Source organism: Trachypithecus francoisi, unplaced genomic scaffold (genome assembly GCF_009764315.1).
Source record: "Trachypithecus francoisi isolate TF-2019V2 unplaced genomic scaffold, Tfra_2.0 Lachesis_group11, whole genome shotgun sequence".
Taxonomy (NCBI): domain Eukaryota; kingdom Metazoa; phylum Chordata; class Mammalia; order Primates; family Cercopithecidae; genus Trachypithecus; species Trachypithecus francoisi.
In genome coordinates this window covers 109,517,509-109,536,456 of record NW_022681456.1, presented here as the reverse complement: position 1 = coordinate 109,536,456, position 18,948 = coordinate 109,517,509, and the positions used below count along the sequence as shown (strand labels likewise).

Below are 18,948 nucleotides of genomic sequence, written 5' to 3'. Positions count from 1 at the left end.
CAATGTCAGACAAGATTGTTGACTTCGTTATTTTGCATGCATTTAGATGGTTGAAGGAATGCAATTTTTTGAGGCCCAGGGTAATGTCCCTCCACCTGCTCCTTTCACTCTCTTTCAGGGCTTGCTTAAAAGCAGATGAAGAGAAAGAGTTTGTTTTCAGGTTTGGGGCATATTCTTGGCTTTCTATGTTGTAAAGCTCACTTTTCTCATTCCTAGTCTCAAAATGACCAGCTAATACACTGATGTAAGTAGTTAATATCAAATACTATAAAAACAAATACAAAAAGGTCCTATATATGTGTGTATATATGTATAAAATACATAAAAATATAGGCATATAACTCCCTTGAATATAAGTCTAAATGTTATATTTAAATATTTCGTATGATAAACTTTAAAATTATTAATAATAGCTTCTATTTTAACATTTTTGATAGTTTATTCGATTTCAGGTCCTGTTGTAAGTATTAACTTATTAAATTATCACAGAAGTCCTGTGGCATTTGGGATATAAGCATATAACTAGATAAGAAGGTATCACTGTTCATCTCAATATTTCCTTGCTGATTTAAAAACAAAACCGAAACAATTGTACCTGATCAGCTTTTCCAGTATTGTTTATACTGTACTCCGATGTCCATGTGGCCAGCCAATAGTCTATGGCTACGATGACTGAATGCTTCAAAAGCTTAGAGAAAATCATCAGGATGAGCAGGAAGAATCCTCCAGATGTCAGGTAGCGCCAGCAGGTTTTCCATGGCATTTTAGTCCTGAGCCTCATTACGGTGGACATGTTATCATCCTCATCTTCCTCCTCTTCTTCCTCTACATACAAAAAACGTTTGTTTAAGCTTCAGATGGGCACCAGATGGATATAATTTTTATTGCTCCACAAATAGTATATAAACATTCATGCATAAACATATTTGGATCCCTGTGGTTTAATAACCTAAAAAGTAAAGACAAGTCCTTCCTCCCCACAACTTGATATGTATATAGTAAAGTAGTGAAGTACATACAGGATAGCTTTAATGAATAAAGTTCCTCTGGAAAAGGAACTCTTCCATACATCTATAAAAATGTAGGCATTACACATTTATAAAAATGTAAGCATTAGTATTGAAGTTTTAAATGCTTTTAGCAGGGCAAACCTCATTTCTTTCTGAAAATAGGTGAAAAATGAATGAATGAGTAATAAACATAAAATCTATGTCTGGATGAGACTATTTGCTGATATACTGCACATCAAATTGGAAGAAACTTACTAAGTTATTGAAGGAATTGTGTTGCCAACAAAAACCACATACCTGGCTTACAAACATCTACAATATTTTGGCCTGCAAATTTCTGAATTTATAAAGCTGCACCAGGAGGGAATAAGCTCTGAAATCTGTGCATAGCACAAGAGGGCACACTCCATGCTCTCTATGGCCCCAAGGAGGAACCTTCCAGTGGGCAAAGCCAAGGAACACAAAGGATAATGGGCCGGGAATTCCTCTCAGATGTTTAAACCATCTAGAAACTCCAAGATGGCTTCCTGAAGAATGACTCCACTGCTAAAGCGGGTTTTGCATTTCCTGACAATCAAAATTTAATGATTTCTATGGTCCAGTGACTGTGTTTCCCATCCTTTGCTTTTCCAAAGGAACTTTATTCATTAAAGTTATCCTGTATGTACTTCACTATTATATTATACATATCACGTTGTGGGGAGGAAGGACTTGTCTTTACTTTTCAGGTTATTAGACCACAGGGATCCAAATATGTTTATGATGAGGAGACTGAGCATCACCAAAGATCCTGATATTTGAGCTGGATGCAGCAAATTACTATGTCTCAGATGGTCTCCCCTTTGGCAGGGATGTGTCCTTTGTGTGAGAAGAACAGACTGGAAATTTGCATGATCAAAGAGGTGGACACTTGCACGTTGCTAGCTGTCTCCCCAATGCCCATTCTATATTAATTGAAATTTAAAGTTACTCATGGTTGCCCAGCTAAAGATAGCATTTCCTCACATTCCTAGTATTTAATCTTTCCAAGCAATGACCGAGTCAATAGTAAGCAAGCAGAAACAACATGTGCAACTCCAAGTCTCTTAAGAGAAAGAAAGTACCCTCTACTTCTTTTCTTCCCCTACTGTTGGCTTGAGCATTCTGATAGGACCTAGAGCAACAAACTAATAAGTAATATGTACCGTAATTGGCTCTTCCACATACATTACTTCCTTTACCCTATAAGCAAAGTGCTATTACCTTATTTTATACCTGAGAATGTGGATTAACACAGCAAGCCAAGGGCACAGTCAGCATCCCCACTGAAACACTGAACAGAGTAATTGGGTACAACTCCACTCTTATAGCACATTAGAAATAATTTGTTTAGAATTCTAGAAGCTGATATCTGTTTACAGCACCAAAAACTCTTTAAGAACATTTTTAATCATAGAAATTGAAAGTAAAATTTAGCCTTCATTCGTTAATTCATTCACTCAATGAATCTTTGTTGAAACACAGAAATATAAAAGTAGCACATTTTGGCGCTATTTGGCTTGAAATGAACATTTTCTCCGTTTTTTTAATTGGTTGGTAGAAATGTAGGCATAAGCAAAAATTACAAAGGGAAATGAGGCATAATGCGTTTACTCTATTGACTTAAAAGGTGCTTTATCTCACAACGTTCTTGGCAATGAATGTCAAAGCAGTGTAATTATTTCATCTCATTCCTCACATTTCCAGTCAATCTTTTTTTCCCAGTGTATCTTATCAGATTCAGAAAACTGAAACATAACAAATGGCGTTCTAATTTTGTTATCCTTCATGGCTATATTGTCATGAAAACCTCATGAAGATGAACTGAATGAATCAAATATAGCTACTTCAAAATGCCATATTTCCCCTTTATTACTTATTTCTGAAGGATTGAAATTTTCTTAAGTAGATTTTGTCATTATACGAGACAATTTCAATTTTTCTGAACAAACATCTAGATCTATTTACAATCCACTGCCATTTCCTTTCAAGTCTTTCTCATACATAACAACTGTAGTAAGACACATTCTGTAGAGCCCCTCAAGATGACTGTTGATGGATTACATCCACCTTTCCTTGACTCCTATTGTTTCCATTTTTGTTATTATTTGATTTAACTTTTTCCCCTTGCAAACTGGCTTATTATTCCTCATGGAGACACTCACACATAAAAAAACCCTCACATTCTGTTACCCCATTAGAATGTTCCAGATAAAAGAAAAAAGATCTACCTTCATCTTCGTCCTCCATTTGGGCTTTGGCTTCTCTTGAATACATGGCCCTTCGGAGAGTTTTCCTCTCTAAAGTAGTTTGGTCAGCTTCCATATCCTACAGTAAACATTATACTATCATGCAAGGAGCTAACACCAATAGGTTGTGACTTATCAGTGAATGACTCACACGTGTAAATGATTAGTTACCTTTACCAGTCTCAGGGGTTTGTGCTCACTCTGGAGATCCACAACTCCTGTCACAGAAGCAGCTGTGGGGGCAGAGCATTAGACTTGCAGGAAGTGCTGCAGGGCTCAAAGGTGTGGGGCAGCACACGAGGCCAGGAAAAGCAAGAATGAGATGCAACTGACTCCAGAAGTAGGGTGATATCTCCCTGAGCCCTAAAGCATAGTTCTACCACTGCTACTTATTTTTACATCACCTTCGGACTATCCTTGTAATTTTTCTAACTAAGGATTCATTCATGTTAATACATATCTTCCTTCAAAAGAGTACATGGTTCCAAGTTGGTTAAACTGCTGTCAGCCATCCATTATTGTGAATTATTAAATCAGAACGAGTTTCTTTAGCATCTTACTAAGGGAGCTGCACAAAAGAAAAGGAATTCAATAGGATCTGGAAGAAGGTAGAGAACTTTGAAGAAAATAGGAAATGAGGATTCTAGGTGCCTAGCAGTGTAACAGAAAGGCCTAGGAGGAGAAAATATGCAAAACGAGAAGGGAAATGTGCCAAAAACAAACTTTGCAGATTTTTAAGAATTGCTGTGAACTTTATCCTGTAGTTATGAAGGGGAGAATCATTTCATTTTCTCCATGTCCTGGCTTCCAACACACCAGCTCCCCCGACCTCAGGACTGCGGTAGTAGTATCAGTTCAGTTACATTGTGGGTTAAATCAGGTTCTACCGGCTATTCTGGAAAACCAACCATTTCCCCTTTTCTGTGGGGAAATGCATTCTGAATTCTAAACAACTAACCCATAAACTTTTGGAATCTATGGTAAATTGGGGGCTTCCTGTATATGCCAATACAAAGAAAAAAAAAAAAACCTACGCAGTTTTGCTGTTACATCAATAAACCAACAAACCTTTTGTGATCAGTTGCTAGGTAATGACCTTAGTTGATTTTTTTGGCCTCATACAACATGTCTGATTTAGGAAACTTGCTATTCTAGAGGGTTCTACTACTTTAGATTCTTGGTTAAAAGAGTGAAAACAAAAATGTCTCCAGAATCCCATTTTTAAAGAGACAGTTTGACCCCAGTTTTAAATTTTGCATAACGATATGAAGACCAACATTTATAAATGAAGCTAAATTAAACACAAAATTAAAGAGAATCCCTGACTTGTGCATATCATATAATGAAACAAAATAAACCTTCATATTGAAAAGTAGATTTGATTCCAGTTCGATTCCCCATGCTGTGACCAAAAGGTTTAAGATCTTGGAGACATTAAAAAAACAAATAAACAGACAAAAGAAAAGCCCAAACAAACTTTAAAGCATTTTTTCCTAAGAGTAAATGCTCATATTAAGCTCATTATAGGTTAAATGTTTGTTTTGTTCGTTTGTTTTTGTGTTTGTTTTCTTTTTTGAAACGGAGTCGCGCTCTGTCGCCCAGGCTGGAGTGCAGTGGTGCAATCTAGGCTCACTGCAAGCTCCGCCTCCCTGGTTTACTTAACGCCATTCTCCTGCCTCAGCCTCCCGAGTAGCTGGGACTACAGGCACCCGCCATCCCGAGTAGCTGGGACTATAGGCATCCGTCACCACGTCCAACTAATTTTTTGTATTTTTAGTAGAGATGGGGTTTCACCATGTTAGCCAGGATGGTCTTGATCTCCTGACCTCGTGATCCGCCCGCCTCAGCCTCCCAAAGTGCTGGGATTACAGGTGTGAGCCACCGTGCCCAGCCAGGTTAAATGTTTTAAATAGTGTTGATACTTGGACTAAGTAAATAAAAATTTAGTTTCATGTATCCAGTAAACATTCACTGGGCCGGGCCAGGTGAGGACAGTAGAGAGGGAAGTGAGGAGTGTTAAAGGAATGTTAAATATTACCAGTTTATTCTGCCTAACAGCATTAAGAAGATAACGGTTCATGTCATTTATGCTAATATTTAAATCAGCTAAAAGTGTTAACTTCCTCTCCTTTGTAGTTTTCATTATTATCTTCCAGTCATATTCTTTCCTGTTTACCCCTTAATCCTTAAACTGACAGCTCTTTTTCAAGCACTGCACTAGGAAATCTTGTGCATCCTTCGGTTTCACCTTCCTTCTCCACTAGCTTGAGCTGGACAACTCATTGTTGCGGGTCTGCCCTAAGCATTGCAGAATGTTGAGCACACTAGATGATAATAGCATCCCCGCCCCCTTCCCCCACACTCCCCCAAGTTGTGACAACCAAAAATGTCTCCAAATATTGCCAAATGTCCTCTAGGAGGCAAAATTGGCCCAGGTTGATAGGAAACACCCCGTCCTGTCCTATAACAAACTAAACAGAAAGCTGTTTGTACAAAAACTTCCCCAAGGTATTGTAGTGGTCTTGTTCACAGTGTAATTCTCTCTGGTTGCAGATGAATTCAGGTGCCTGCCCTTTGCTACGTGGCAGTAATCTCCCTCCATCCTGAGATAAGGATTCTGGGCAGGTGCGTGATTCATTCTGGCTTCTACGGGCTGCCATTCTACCTCGTAACTGGATTTACCCTGTCCATACCCTAACTTTCTCCATACCTCCTTCAGTTCATACATAACCCTGTAATGTGTCTTTAATTATACAGCTATGCTATCTCAAGTGATCACTTCATTTCTAAATACAACTTAATGGACTTTCTTCCTGGCTTGCTTAACAGTATTACTATAATATTGAGCCAACAGCTCTCTTTATTTTCCAGCTCTTCTTTCCAAAGTAAACCATAAATTGTCCCACTCCTTAAGTTTACGTCATCTTCTTTTGTCCCTGGCATTTAGATCACTGAAAAAAATGTCATTTGGAGTTATCCCCGGTACGTTTAGAATTAAGCTTCCCACAGCACAATTCCTAAGCAGGCACTTGTCGAGTGTACCTCATTATGTTTTGGAGATTTTTGTTTGTTTATTGCTTTTTTTTCTCCCAAACATACTCATTTCAATGGTTCTGTGATTTGTCCTGTTCTGCTTGTGTATTTTTGCATATATCTTTTCTTCTTTGTGAAGTTTGCTTTTGAGATCTTTAGCAAATCCGAAGAAGGTAGAGAAATCCTAGGATTTATCTGACTTTGTATCTTCCTCACTCTATGGAGACAGATCCTTTATTTTCTTTTCTAAAATAGTATATTTAAATTTCCTAATATTTTAAAGAAATTCACTGGTACAAATATTTCATTTTGTAAATGCTCATTCCTAGCTAAGAATACCAAGTGCTGGACACTTTGTACTCCCAAATCAAGAACAAAACATTTCAAAAATTTGCCAATGTCATTTACAATTTCACTTGTCAATCAAAAGTTTTTCCTCTTTTGTTGTACTCAATCTGGTATCCAAATCTGTGATCACCTCATTCAATGTTATACTTATATCATCCATAACATTATGGTGCAATTACACTGGATACACACTTATGTTTAAATCCCATTGGTACCACTTATTATATATGCTGTACAACTTTAGGCAAGTTACTTAACTTCTCTGAGCCTCAGCTTTCTCATCTGTCTAAGTAAGGTAATATTTTCTTTGCTTATTTGTCAGGCGTTTGTGAGAATTAAAACAGATCATGTGAAAAGGGCTTTGTGGACTTTAAAAAAAAGTACAAATGTGAAATTTTGTTTTTATTTCCTTCTGATTACCTTCTTTCACCCCAGAAGCCTTATCCCAGACATGCCTTACAACTTTGCCCACTACTCAGAGCTCTTCCTTTCAGATCACCTTGGCTTTTGACTTTCCATGACCCTCTATTTGTAAGTGGTTAATGAAAATATTTTAATTTTACAGATGAGAAGAATGAGCTATAAAGAAGCAGAAATAAGGAAATGTCATGCTTCAGTAAGTAGTTTGTCTACGTTTTAAACACACATATAATTGCACTATGGTTGAAATTCAAACAAACACTCTCTCAAAACCTGACAGCAGCTCATCCAAAGATAGCATTAGAATTTCATAGGTTCAAAGTAGCCTGTTCATTAATAATATGTAAAGATACAATTGCTTTGGATTTCAGATAAAGACCATATTACCAAGCATTAAATGGTAATTTTAAAAACAGCATTCTTAGTAATTCTTAGTAAATTTCTAACTCTTCTGAACTGGACTCTGAACTCTTCTGAACTATGAGTACTTACCTTTTCTAATTCTTGATCTTGCCGATTCATAAGTGTTTTCCAGTGTTCATACAGCTCAACATCTTTGGTTTGAATGTCCTTCAAAGTTCCTTCTCTTAGGACACTTCCATCTTTCATGGCTATGATCTAAGGAAAGCGGGTATTTCCAGAAATGTGACAAAAAGCCTTGATTGGCAAAATGAACTACCTTTATTTCAGAAAGCATTTTTTACTCTCTCTATTCATTTATATGACTATAATATAAAAATGAGCAAAATTCTCTTCTAAACTCTTACCCAGTCAGCATGCGTCAGATACTGTAATTTGTGAGTCACAAGAACAAGTGTCCTTTTGTCATCTTGCAGGAATTTCAAAATCCCCTCCTGCATTAGGTGATCACTCAAGTGAATGTCCAGGGCTGAGAATGGGTCATCCTGCAACCAGGAAAATGAAGGAAAGATGGACGTTTTCTATACTTTTTACATAACTCAATTCCTCTCGAAAGTAGTAATACTTGGCCGGGTGCGGTGGCTCAAGCCTGTAATCCCAGCACTTTGGGAGGCCGAGACGGGTGGACCATGAGGTCAGGAGATCGAGACCATCCTGGTCTACACGGTGAAACCCCATCTCTACTAAAAAATACAAAAAACTGGCTGGGCGAGATGGCGGGCGCCTGTAGTCCCAGCTACTCGGGAGGCTGAGGCAGGAGAATGGCGTGAACCCGGGAGGCGGAGCTTGCAGTGAGCCGAGATCGCGCCACTGCACTCCAGCCTGGGCGACAGAGCGAGACTCCGTCTCAAAAATAAAAAAAATAAAAAAAGAAAAGAAAGTAGTAATACAAATAACTAAGGGTAAATCATCCCCCGGATCTTATTTATTTAAAAAAAGGATAAAGAAAAACTACCTGTCAGGTACCATGCTTATTACCTGGGTGACAAAATAATCTGTACACCAAACCCCCATGACACACAATTTATATAACAAACCTGCACATGTACCTCTCAACCTAAAATAAAAATTAAAATAAAATAAAAAAGAGGTAGGAGAAAAACAAACAAACAATGAAATAAAGTTAGAAGTGCCTGCAGGTGAAAAGAAAAACAGACTTTGTATAATTATTTTAAAAGTAAATAACACTATTCAAAATGTTTTGAATTCTTATTGAATCTGCAAGTTAAAAACCGTATTACTCAGCAATCTATAATAATAGAGCAAAACAAAGAATGAAAAGATAATTGTACTTGAATTCTAGATAATAAAAATAGGTATAGAAAATGTTAATTGGGCTGGGCACAGTGGCTCACGCCTCTAATCCCAGCACTTTGGGAGGCCAAGGCAGGCAGATCACCTGAGGTCTGGAGTTTGAGAACAGCCTGGCCAACATGGTGAAGCCCTGTCTCTACTAAAAACACAAAAATTAGCCAGGCATGGTGGCGTGGGCTTGTAATCACAGCTACTTGGGAGGTTGAGACCAGAGAATCCACTGAACCCAGGAGGAAGAGGTTGCAGTGAGCTGAGATTGCACCACTGCACTCCAGCCTGGTGACAGAACGAGACTCAAAAGAAAGAAAAAAGAAAATGTTAACTGGATCACAGCAGGACTTACTTAATGGGGATATTTTCAGAATTAAATGAGGTAATATGCACGAAATGCTTAGTATGGTACTGGGTATATAATTGACATTGTTAGCTATTATTATTATTATATATAAGACTAGCATGCCTAACACTTACCTGACGACAATTGTTCTAGGGGGAATGTTTTCATCCACCAAGTGATTAAGATATTTAGAAAATAATTTAAGAAATTACATTAATTTTCTTTTTTTGTTGATGATATCACTACAAATTATTTTCATATATAGTTCATTCCTAAAATATTATATACAGCATCAAACTACATGTTTCACCTTTTTGGATCTTTAAAAGAGGACAGCTAGAAACAACTGAAGAAAATTGGAATGTATTCTCAAACTATGAATTAGAAAGCAAAGTGACCTGAAGGGAGGAGGGTGCAACAGAAATATAATCACCCCTTAGAAGGACCAGGGATGGCAGGGAATGAAGGAAACTGAGGGAGCACTGAAGGGACAAAGCAGTAAAGAATGGTGGACGTTTCAGGTAAAGAACTGGGAAGAGTTATCAGAACAGTGGGAAAAAAAAGTTCATAAATGTCTTCTTCATTACCCTTCTTTCTTTGTTGCTTCTCCAATATGTAATATGCAAACAAACTTCTACTTTGTCTTATGGGCCCAAGAAAGAAGTAGCTGGTTTCTCATGCTACTACCCACAGGCTACATGTGGAGATATTTAGAAATTACAATTCTGCAAAAGTTTCAATTGAGCACAATCATACTCTCTCTACAGATAGATTGCATTGCTTAATAATCTGAATAATGAAACAAAAAGTAATTTCAATTTAGATAGAAACTGAAGTTTGGAAGTTAGAATAAATTTGTGTATAATCATGATAGGCTGTCATATGATTAGCTCAGTAATTTTTCAACTTTCCATCAATTTGTCTGTATAGCTAGAAACTATAAGCAATGTGGCCTTATTAAAGCATTTAGGAGAAGCCTTATGCAAAAGAAATATTAACAAAGCATTTTGATAGTTAAAGGGTGATTAAGAATTATAAGGGCCTTTAAAAAATCAGTCTGCTGGATATTGTAATTGTGAATAAATGGGTGATATAATCAGTGTCCTCAAATGACTTTTATAGAAAAAACACAATTATCTTGATTGTCCTGAAATTTCTTTGGATGACATGGGAAATATTTCAAATCTTTCAGACCCTCTGGATCATCTTAATGCACATAAATTATTTCTGAGATGTTACAATAAGTACTTTGTATAGGAACGGGCTTTCAACTGCCTGGTGAGTTGCTTTTCAAAATCATCACAGCCACTAGCTCCTTATTTGTCATTTAGCTCCTTTTAATAACAAGAAAAAAAATTCTTACTTGAATTTTAAAATTATTAGATTTTGATAACTGATAGAAAATTCTACCACTAATACATAAAAATTTTTAAACATAGGTGTTATAATGTAACTTTGCAATTACTTAAAAATGAAAGTCAAAGTACCAATAGAAAGTGGTATCTCCACAGCAATGGAAAAATATCAGGATTACACTGACAAAAGTGTCTCCATTTCCATCACCAACAATGCAGCAAGGATATAATTATCAAGATTTAGCAAATCTTGATATCAGCAAATTATTGGTTTTAGAAAAGCAGATTTTCACAGGAGGAATCTGATTGCCTTTGAAATAACTTTCTGCTTCTGATTCCATTAAAACTCCAAGAATAATCTGTGATGTAGACCAAACTAGCCCAAATGATTCTTCCTGGGAATTTTTCACAGTAAAAATAAGACATGAATTAAAAATAAAATTTTGTAATAACTCAATTTGACTGTCCATAAAATTCTTATTTATTTATTTATTTATTTTGAGATGGAATCTCGCTCTGTCACCCAGGTTGGAGTGCAATGGCATGATCTCGGCTCACTGCAACCTCTGCCTCTTGGGTTCAAGCAATTCTTCTGCCTCAGTTTTCCAACTTACTGGGATTACAGGAACATGCCACCATGCCTGGCTAATTTTTTTGTATTTTTAGTAGAGATGGGGTTTCATCATGTTGGCCAGGCTGGTTTCGAACTCCTGATCTCAACTGATCTGCCTGCCTCAGCCTCCCAAAGTGCTAGGATTACAGGCATGAGCTACCGCACCCAGCCTAAATTCTGATTTTACATGTTAGACGTTAGTAGGGCATAACTGAAAGTATATTATCTCTAAATTAAAAGGTCCACATTGTAGTTATGACCACTCTTGGAGGCTGACCAATGTTTCAAACTCAGTCACTTCTTTTGTAAAATGGGGATAATAAAGAGGCCTGACAGAAAGCACCTTGGATTGCTGCAAAGATGCAACAAAATAATGTAGTAAAAGTCTGTAAATCATTTCAAAAGTGTTGTTTTATTATTATTTTCTTATAAACAAAGCCATGGTGGATTAATATTGTGCTTACTCCTTCAATGTATCACAGTGAGAGCTTAGCATCTTCCAAGCATCTCTTAATAAGGAAGAGTGTGGTGACTGAGAACACAAGCTCTGGAATCTGGCCACCTGACTTTCTATCCCTGCTTCACTGTTACTATCTGTGTGATATTGGATAAGTTATCCCCCAAAGCCTCAGTACGTTCATCTGTGAATAGCAGTAGTAACAACAATAATAGTAATAACAGCAATAATGTCAAACCTAAGAGAGTTATGAGAATTAAGTGAGCTAATGTGTATAAAGTACTTAGAATCATGCCTAGGTCACAGAACTATCGTTTATATGCCATATCATTTAGATGTCATGTCTCACATGGTGGGGATTCATAGTGTTTCCTGTCAAATACAACCTTTTATACAACTTAATAAAAATTGAGGCTTAATGGCTTGAGAATCACGTCTCCAGATTCAATGTATAAAATAAGATTATGGGGAAATACTTCCTTTAAAGAAAGCAAGATAATTTGCCAAATGGCCAATTCGATGAATGGTCAATTCTTTGCTCTCAAGCTTATATTATTTATTCTAATATACATGTGTACAGTCTTCATTAATACATTCTCTTGTATATTCAATAAATGTGCTTAAATAGTATATTCTTTGTATGGATGTATTTTTGGAAATAATTTAATATATTCATTGATACAGCACACTTGCACAACGAAGTTTCCAAAAATAATATTTCTGATACATAATTAAGACATTTTCATCTAACTTGTATACTGCGTCAAGGCTAACATGATAAAAGTTTATTTAGAGCAAAATGTGAAACTATTCAAGTGACATGTACAAGTAAAATTCTTAAAGATATAAGTAATGCCTTTTTCTCAATTCTATTTTCTTTACCCAGCACAACAAATGGCATTGGGGATATTCACTGAATATTAATAGATAGAAAGGAGGAAAGAAGAAAGGGAGGAAGGAATAAAGAAAGGATAACAGGGAGTGAGCAAGTGAAGAAGAAAGGGTAAAAAAAAAAAGGAGAGAAAAGGAAAATACAGCAATAATTTCAGAAAATACCAGAGAATCTTTGCTGATTAGAAAGCCAATACTCAAAAGACATGCATTTCTAGCCCAAACTCTGTAATTCATTAGCCATCAGTCCTTGGATAAGTTTCCGCATTTAGTTTGAGGATACCATCTACCCTCTCTCAGCACTGTGATGAGAATCAAATGGGATAATACTGTACCTTGTGAATTTTTAAACAATGGAAGTGTGAGATATTATTATTTTTGAGGAATTTTTAAAACATATCAACAGCATTCCATTGCAGCTAAAATGTTTTCCAGTAGGTTGCAATGGAGTAATAAGACCAAGATCATAAGATCCAATGGTTTTAAGGCTATCTGAGCTGATCAGTGTGCATCTAGCACAGATTTTTTCAAAGGAACACTTATAAACACTATACATCAGAGATTAAGAAAAGTTATACAAAATATGTTATTTGTGGAAGAATTGAAAATACTATGCTTGCTTGGCCTAGAGAAATGTAAATTTAGACAAGTTATGACACTAATATTAGAATGTTAAAATATATATTATATATATTAAAATATATATATATTATTATATTATAACATATAATATATAATATATATTATATATATTATATATTTACATATATATATTTTGCTACAGAAGTAGAGTGCAGGTTGAACAGACAGTATTCAGAAGCAGATCTCAATACCATAATAACTTTCCAATAATAAGAGCTGTCTGTGGTAGGAAGAATAATGGACCCCAAAGATGCCCAGGTCCTAATCCCCAGAACCTGTGGCTGTGTTACCTTATATGTCCAGCAGGATTTTGCAGATGTAATTAAGACTAAAGACCTGGAGATGAGGAGATTATCCAGACAGGCTTAAACTAACTCTATGCATCCTTAAAAGCAGAAAACTCTCCCCGCTGTGAAGAGAGGAAGACGTGACTATGTAAAAATAGTCAGAAAGACATCATGTTACTGGCTTCAAAGGTGGAGGAAGGCAGGCATGAGACAAAGAATGTAGGCAGCTTGTAAATGCTGGAAAAAGCAAGGATATTGACTGTTCCCTTCCCCAGAAGGGAACACAGCCCTGCTGACACTTTGATGGACTTCTAATCTATAGAACTATAAGATAATATAATACATCTACATTGATTAAGTCACCGATTATGGCAATTTTTTATAGCAGTAACAGGAAATTTATATACTGTCCAACCAGGAAAAGCTGCCTTAAAGGTAAGCAATGTATCTTCAGGGAGAGTCATCAAGAAGCCGTTAGAGTTGATGCTAAAAGTCATCCTGTAATGAAAAGGTGGGAATTGACAATTATTTAGCCCTACAACTTCTTTGATTTCCATGATTCTAGAATTGAAGTGGGTTGGAGTCATTGAATCGCAGCAGGCAGTAAAATGAACTGAGGAAGAAAGCCACACCCAGGGGACCTCAGTCCCTTTCAGATTTCCAAGGCAATTCCTCAGGCTCAGTCAGTAATTGATCCCAAGGTTCAAGAAGTAATTTCCAGTTATGGATCCATCCATTATTGTAAAAAGTATTTACGGCCAGGCACGGTGGCTCACATCTGCAATCCCAGTACTTTGGGAGGCCGAAGCGGGCAGATGACTTGGGGTCAGGAGTTCGAGACCAGCCTGACCAACATGGTGAAACCCTGTCTCTACTAAAAATAAAAAAAAAATAGCCAAGTGTGGTGACATGCACCTGTAATCCCAGCTACTCAGGAGGCTAAGATGGGAGAATTACTTGAACTTGCGAGGTGGAGGTTTCAGTGAGCTGAGATAGTGCCACTGCAGTCCAGCCTGGACAACAGAGGAAGAGTCCATCTCCAAAAAAAAAAAAAAAAAAAAAGTACAATTCCATAGGCTACTGTTAGATCCTGCAATGGCTTGCATGGTGTTTTGAGATTTTTTGGGGAAATAACTTTGGAGATAGGTATTCTTAGGGAGATGAATTAGTATGTCCAAATTCTTCTACCATCCCCAATAACAGATTCAAATTCAGTGGAAAACTCCAAAACCAACTTACTTTTTGAAGAGGCTCTAGAGATTAGACGGAGTGAAGACTCTAAAAATGTTCTGGGAACCGGATTTATAAGTGGTTAATAATTGTGCAGAAGGAGAAGGCAGGGATGCATTTACATACTCTGCCATCATCTTCCCATTGTCTACTTGTAAGCTATTTTAGGTACCTCCTGCTGGAGAGACCAAAATAGAGCAAAATTGTAATCAGCATAACCATCAAATTGTATTTCTAGATCCACAGGGAGAAATAAATTATTAGTCCAAGATGGATATCATGAGAATCATTCATGGAGTTTTTAAAGACATAAATTTTAGATTCTACCTTTACAGATTATGCCACAGGTCTAGAGCAGAACCAAGATTTCTACAGTTGTAGGGAGCATCACAGATAGAGCTTATCCACAGCCCGAATTGCACAGCACTGGAATGGGGTACTAGGCTTACTTAGCCCTATGCCTACCAAGAGTATATTTTCTGGCTTTTTTTTCTTTGCCATCAAATATAAATAAGAGGACTTATGATCCTGCCTCATTCATCCAATACCATCCAAATCCTCACCTGGTTAGGAAACATGGATAAACAACCACTAGGGCATCTCGGTCTCATGGACACCAATCTGGATCCTCCCAACTCTCAAGATATGTTGCTCTTCTGCTGATCTACTGATCTGTACTGCAAAGATTTATTTCCTCTATATACTTTATGATTTCACAAGTTAAACCATTTTGGGAGGGAGTCTCACTCTATCGCCCAGGCTGGAGTGCAGTGGCATGATCTCGGCTCACTGCAAGCTCTGCTTCCTGTGTTCACGCCATTCTCCTGCCTCAGCCTCCCAAGTAGCTGGGACTACAGGCGCCCGCTACCACGCTCGGATAATTTTTTGTATTTTTAGTAGAGACGAGGTTTCACCGTGTTAGCAAGGATGGTCTCGATCTCCTGACCTCGTGATCCGCCCGCCTTGGCCTCCCAAAGTGCTGGGATTACAGGTGTGAGCCACCGCGCCCGGCCTTGTCTTATCTTTTTAAAGACTCGTTTGTCCAGATGGAAGAATGAAATAGAAATAAAAGGGAAGGCCATATTCTTACCAAAAAGACAATGTTGGTGTTTTGATACAGCGCTCGTGCCACACAGATTCTCTGCCTCTGTCCCCCACTCAGGTTGATGCCCTAGAGAAGAGACACCCCCAAATACCCATTTTTTATATTAGTAAGTGATCTCTTGGTAATATGACCTTAAAATACAAACGTCTTTTAAAAAATCTTAAATTGATAGTAACTTGCTAATTAAATTGTAGTAACGTTGGTAAGAAAACATGAAAACTGTCTACTGGCCAACAATTCTCAAATTAATCAAGATGGCTTCAGGCTGATATGGTTAATCCTCCTTTCACTCTAATAGAGATCTCTGCTGTACAGAAGCATTAATAACCAAAACACTTTCTAGGAAATGCAAGCAATTCCAAGATTTTTTCTTGTTTCCTGAGTTGTGTCTGTAGTTTACTTAACATACAACCCAAATTTGATATTATGAGTTATGTGAAACAATACTATCCTCAAGAGTATGCTTTCATAATAAAGTACCACTTACACATTTTTTAAATAAAAAAACTAGTATTAATTGACCTCTTAGTATGTGCCAGACTTGTGTAAATGGCTTTGCATTTTAGAATTTCTCTTATTCTTCATAGCAATTCCAAGATGTAGATATTGTTTTAATTTTACACATGTGGAAACTGAGGCTCCCAGAACTTAAGTTCATTCTAATACACACTGCGGTATGTAGCAAAAAAGAACAGTCATTAAGAACAAAGGCCACAGAGCCAGACTAATCCTGGCTACACTACTACCTTGGCAACTGTGTAAGTTCCTTAACCTCTCTCAGCCTTGATTTTTGCAGCTTCATACGCACATAACGATAGCACCCATAACACAGATTTGTTGTGAAAGTAGATAATGCATATAAAGTTTGTGCCCAGGACTGACAACGATTAAAACATTACAGACATTGTTGTTCTAAAGATTATAGGTATATTTCTCAGCTTGTCTGAATAATATGACATCAATGCAAAACATGGTTACACAAAGAGAAAAGAGCACTTTAATACGAATAAACAGATGTTTAACAAGATTGGGAGAAGTTATCGAAAGTAATCTTAGTTTTCAAACCCATTACAGCAAGCTCCACATAAGCAAAAATGCATTTGGTCAAAGCCAGGAACTATGCTTCACTTTTTCTCAAGAACTCTTAAGTGACTAGTACCATGTTAAGTATACAGTGATTACTCAATAAATATTAATACGTAAAAAAAAGTGGCATCAAAGGACTCCTGTCCTTGGTTTTCTGGAACTTGTCACTCGGGACAACATACAGCTCCTAAGCTCTCAAATTTCATGATTCTCTATTAATGATTAAAGACAACTAGAAGACCTTTTCTAGATTTTTGTTTATTGCTTAATGAAATTATTTATAGCTCACCCTCTCTCCAATTTCAGTTTGATCTCCAAATGGTAATAAGTCAATATCTGGCTGAAGAGAACAGGCATCCGTGACAGCTTTGTACCTTTAGGAGAAATGATTTTGAATTTTTAGATCTCTATGGATACATTGCCCATAAACTAAGTGCCAAGTTCAATACCTTGGAAGCTGAAACAAAACATTTGCTGAATCACTTATTATATGCCAGCTTCTGCTCTACATTTCTGGATACACAGATAAATAAATACCACTTCCCACTCTTTTTTTTTTTTTTTTTTTTTTTTTAAGACAGAGTCTTACTCTGTCGCCCAGGCTCGAGTGCAGTGGCATGATCTTGGCTCACTGCAACCTCCGCCACCTGGGCTCAAGGGATTCTCCTGCCTCAGCCTCCTGAGTAGCTGGGATTACAGGCGTGCGCCACCATGCCCAGCTAATTTTTTTGTATTTTAGTAGAGACAGGGTTTCACCATGTTGCCCAGGGTGGTTTCAAACATCTGAGCTTAGGCAATCAGCCTGCCTCAGCCTCCCAAAGTGCTAGGATTACAGGTGTGAACCACCATGCCCGGCTAGGTTCCCACTCTTAAAAAGCTAGTTCACGGAGCAGAAGACTGATACAAAAACATACAATGAAAATTCACCTTGTTAGGTGTTATAGTGGAAGCGGGTACAAAACACTCCTAGAATACAAAGGAAGAAATGACTGACCATTCTGAGAAGTTTCAGAGGAGGCAAAGCTTAAACTATATTCAGAAAGTTGAGTAGTAAGTTTTCAGGAAGAAAATGAGTAAGGAAGCATAAGGAACTTGAGAAAGTAAAAAAGTTCATGGTGAATGTAAGGGACCGTGGGAAGTTCATTATGGCTAAAGCAGAGGTGGTGAGTGGGTGCCTTTGCACACTGTCATGCATGCTGACGGGAAGAGGCAAGGGAGATAATGAGGACTGACAGTCTTCAAGTTCATATAAGGCTGGGACTGGAAATTAAATGAACTGGAAGTACAAGGAAGTGTGGGTATTGAAGATGCTGGGGGAAATGACAATGACTTTATTTTCCTAATTAGTTTGTCTTAAAGTAGTCCAGTCATTCTTGATTCTTCCTTCTTTCTGTTGATATCTGTCCATTGATGTTCTTCAATTTTTTTTTTTCCCAACCATCCCTTCTTTTACATTTCTACTGTCATTCCCAAGTGTAGGCAACACACACCGCATGCCTGGATACTTACTCCAATTAACTCCTGAATGTCTCCATATATATGTATATATGCACATTTGTGAATCTGTATATATAGAATGCACATCACTATAGCCAGTTGGCTTTTAGGCCCCCCCACTATCTGATCTCAGCCTCCTTAATCTTTCTGTCTGGTTTGCTCTGGGGTCCTAAAGAATCACGAATAATTTAGGTTTTGTCTTTTGTATGGTCTACTTTTCTCCTCCCTCCCCCCTTCCTCTTGGCTCTCCACTTACCTTATTCTCCTTAATTTTCAAGACCCATCTATGGTCCTGAGACCCACTCTTGTAAGAGCGGCTCAGGGAAAGGGTCATGCCTTCTTATGTGACAATAGACCATTGAAAGATGGTCTATTCTGGCTGCTCCCAGTCATCAGACCCCTCAGATCCTACATTCTTCTTCTGTCCTAAAGTCGTCACACCCCTCAGATCCTACATTCTTCTTCCATTTACTTGAATTTTTCCTTCTCTATCTTCTCACCAACAACCTAAGCAACACCCCCTCACTCTCACCCTCCCCACCCCACACACATACACACTTCAATTGCTGTTTAGTCTTGGTGTACAAATTGTTCTCAACAAGGGTTCAAGATGGGCTGGAACTTCCAATGAGGTGT

General features: G+C 37.5%; 1 protein-coding gene across 1 annotated transcript in view; it reads right to left on the bottom strand.

Moving 5' to 3' along the window:
• The window catches only part of ABCC9 (ATP binding cassette subfamily C member 9), a 152,504-nt gene that overhangs the window by 48,725 nt on the left and 84,831 nt on the right, over positions 1-18,948 (bottom strand). Inside the window, 6 exon segments of the mRNA XM_033222695.1 lie at positions 596-825; positions 3,260-3,356; positions 7,571-7,696; positions 7,846-7,983; positions 15,715-15,795; positions 17,105-17,189. Of these exon segments, the coding sequence (XP_033078586.1) occupies positions 596-825; positions 3,260-3,356; positions 7,571-7,696; positions 7,846-7,983; positions 15,715-15,795; positions 17,105-17,189 (757 nt within the window).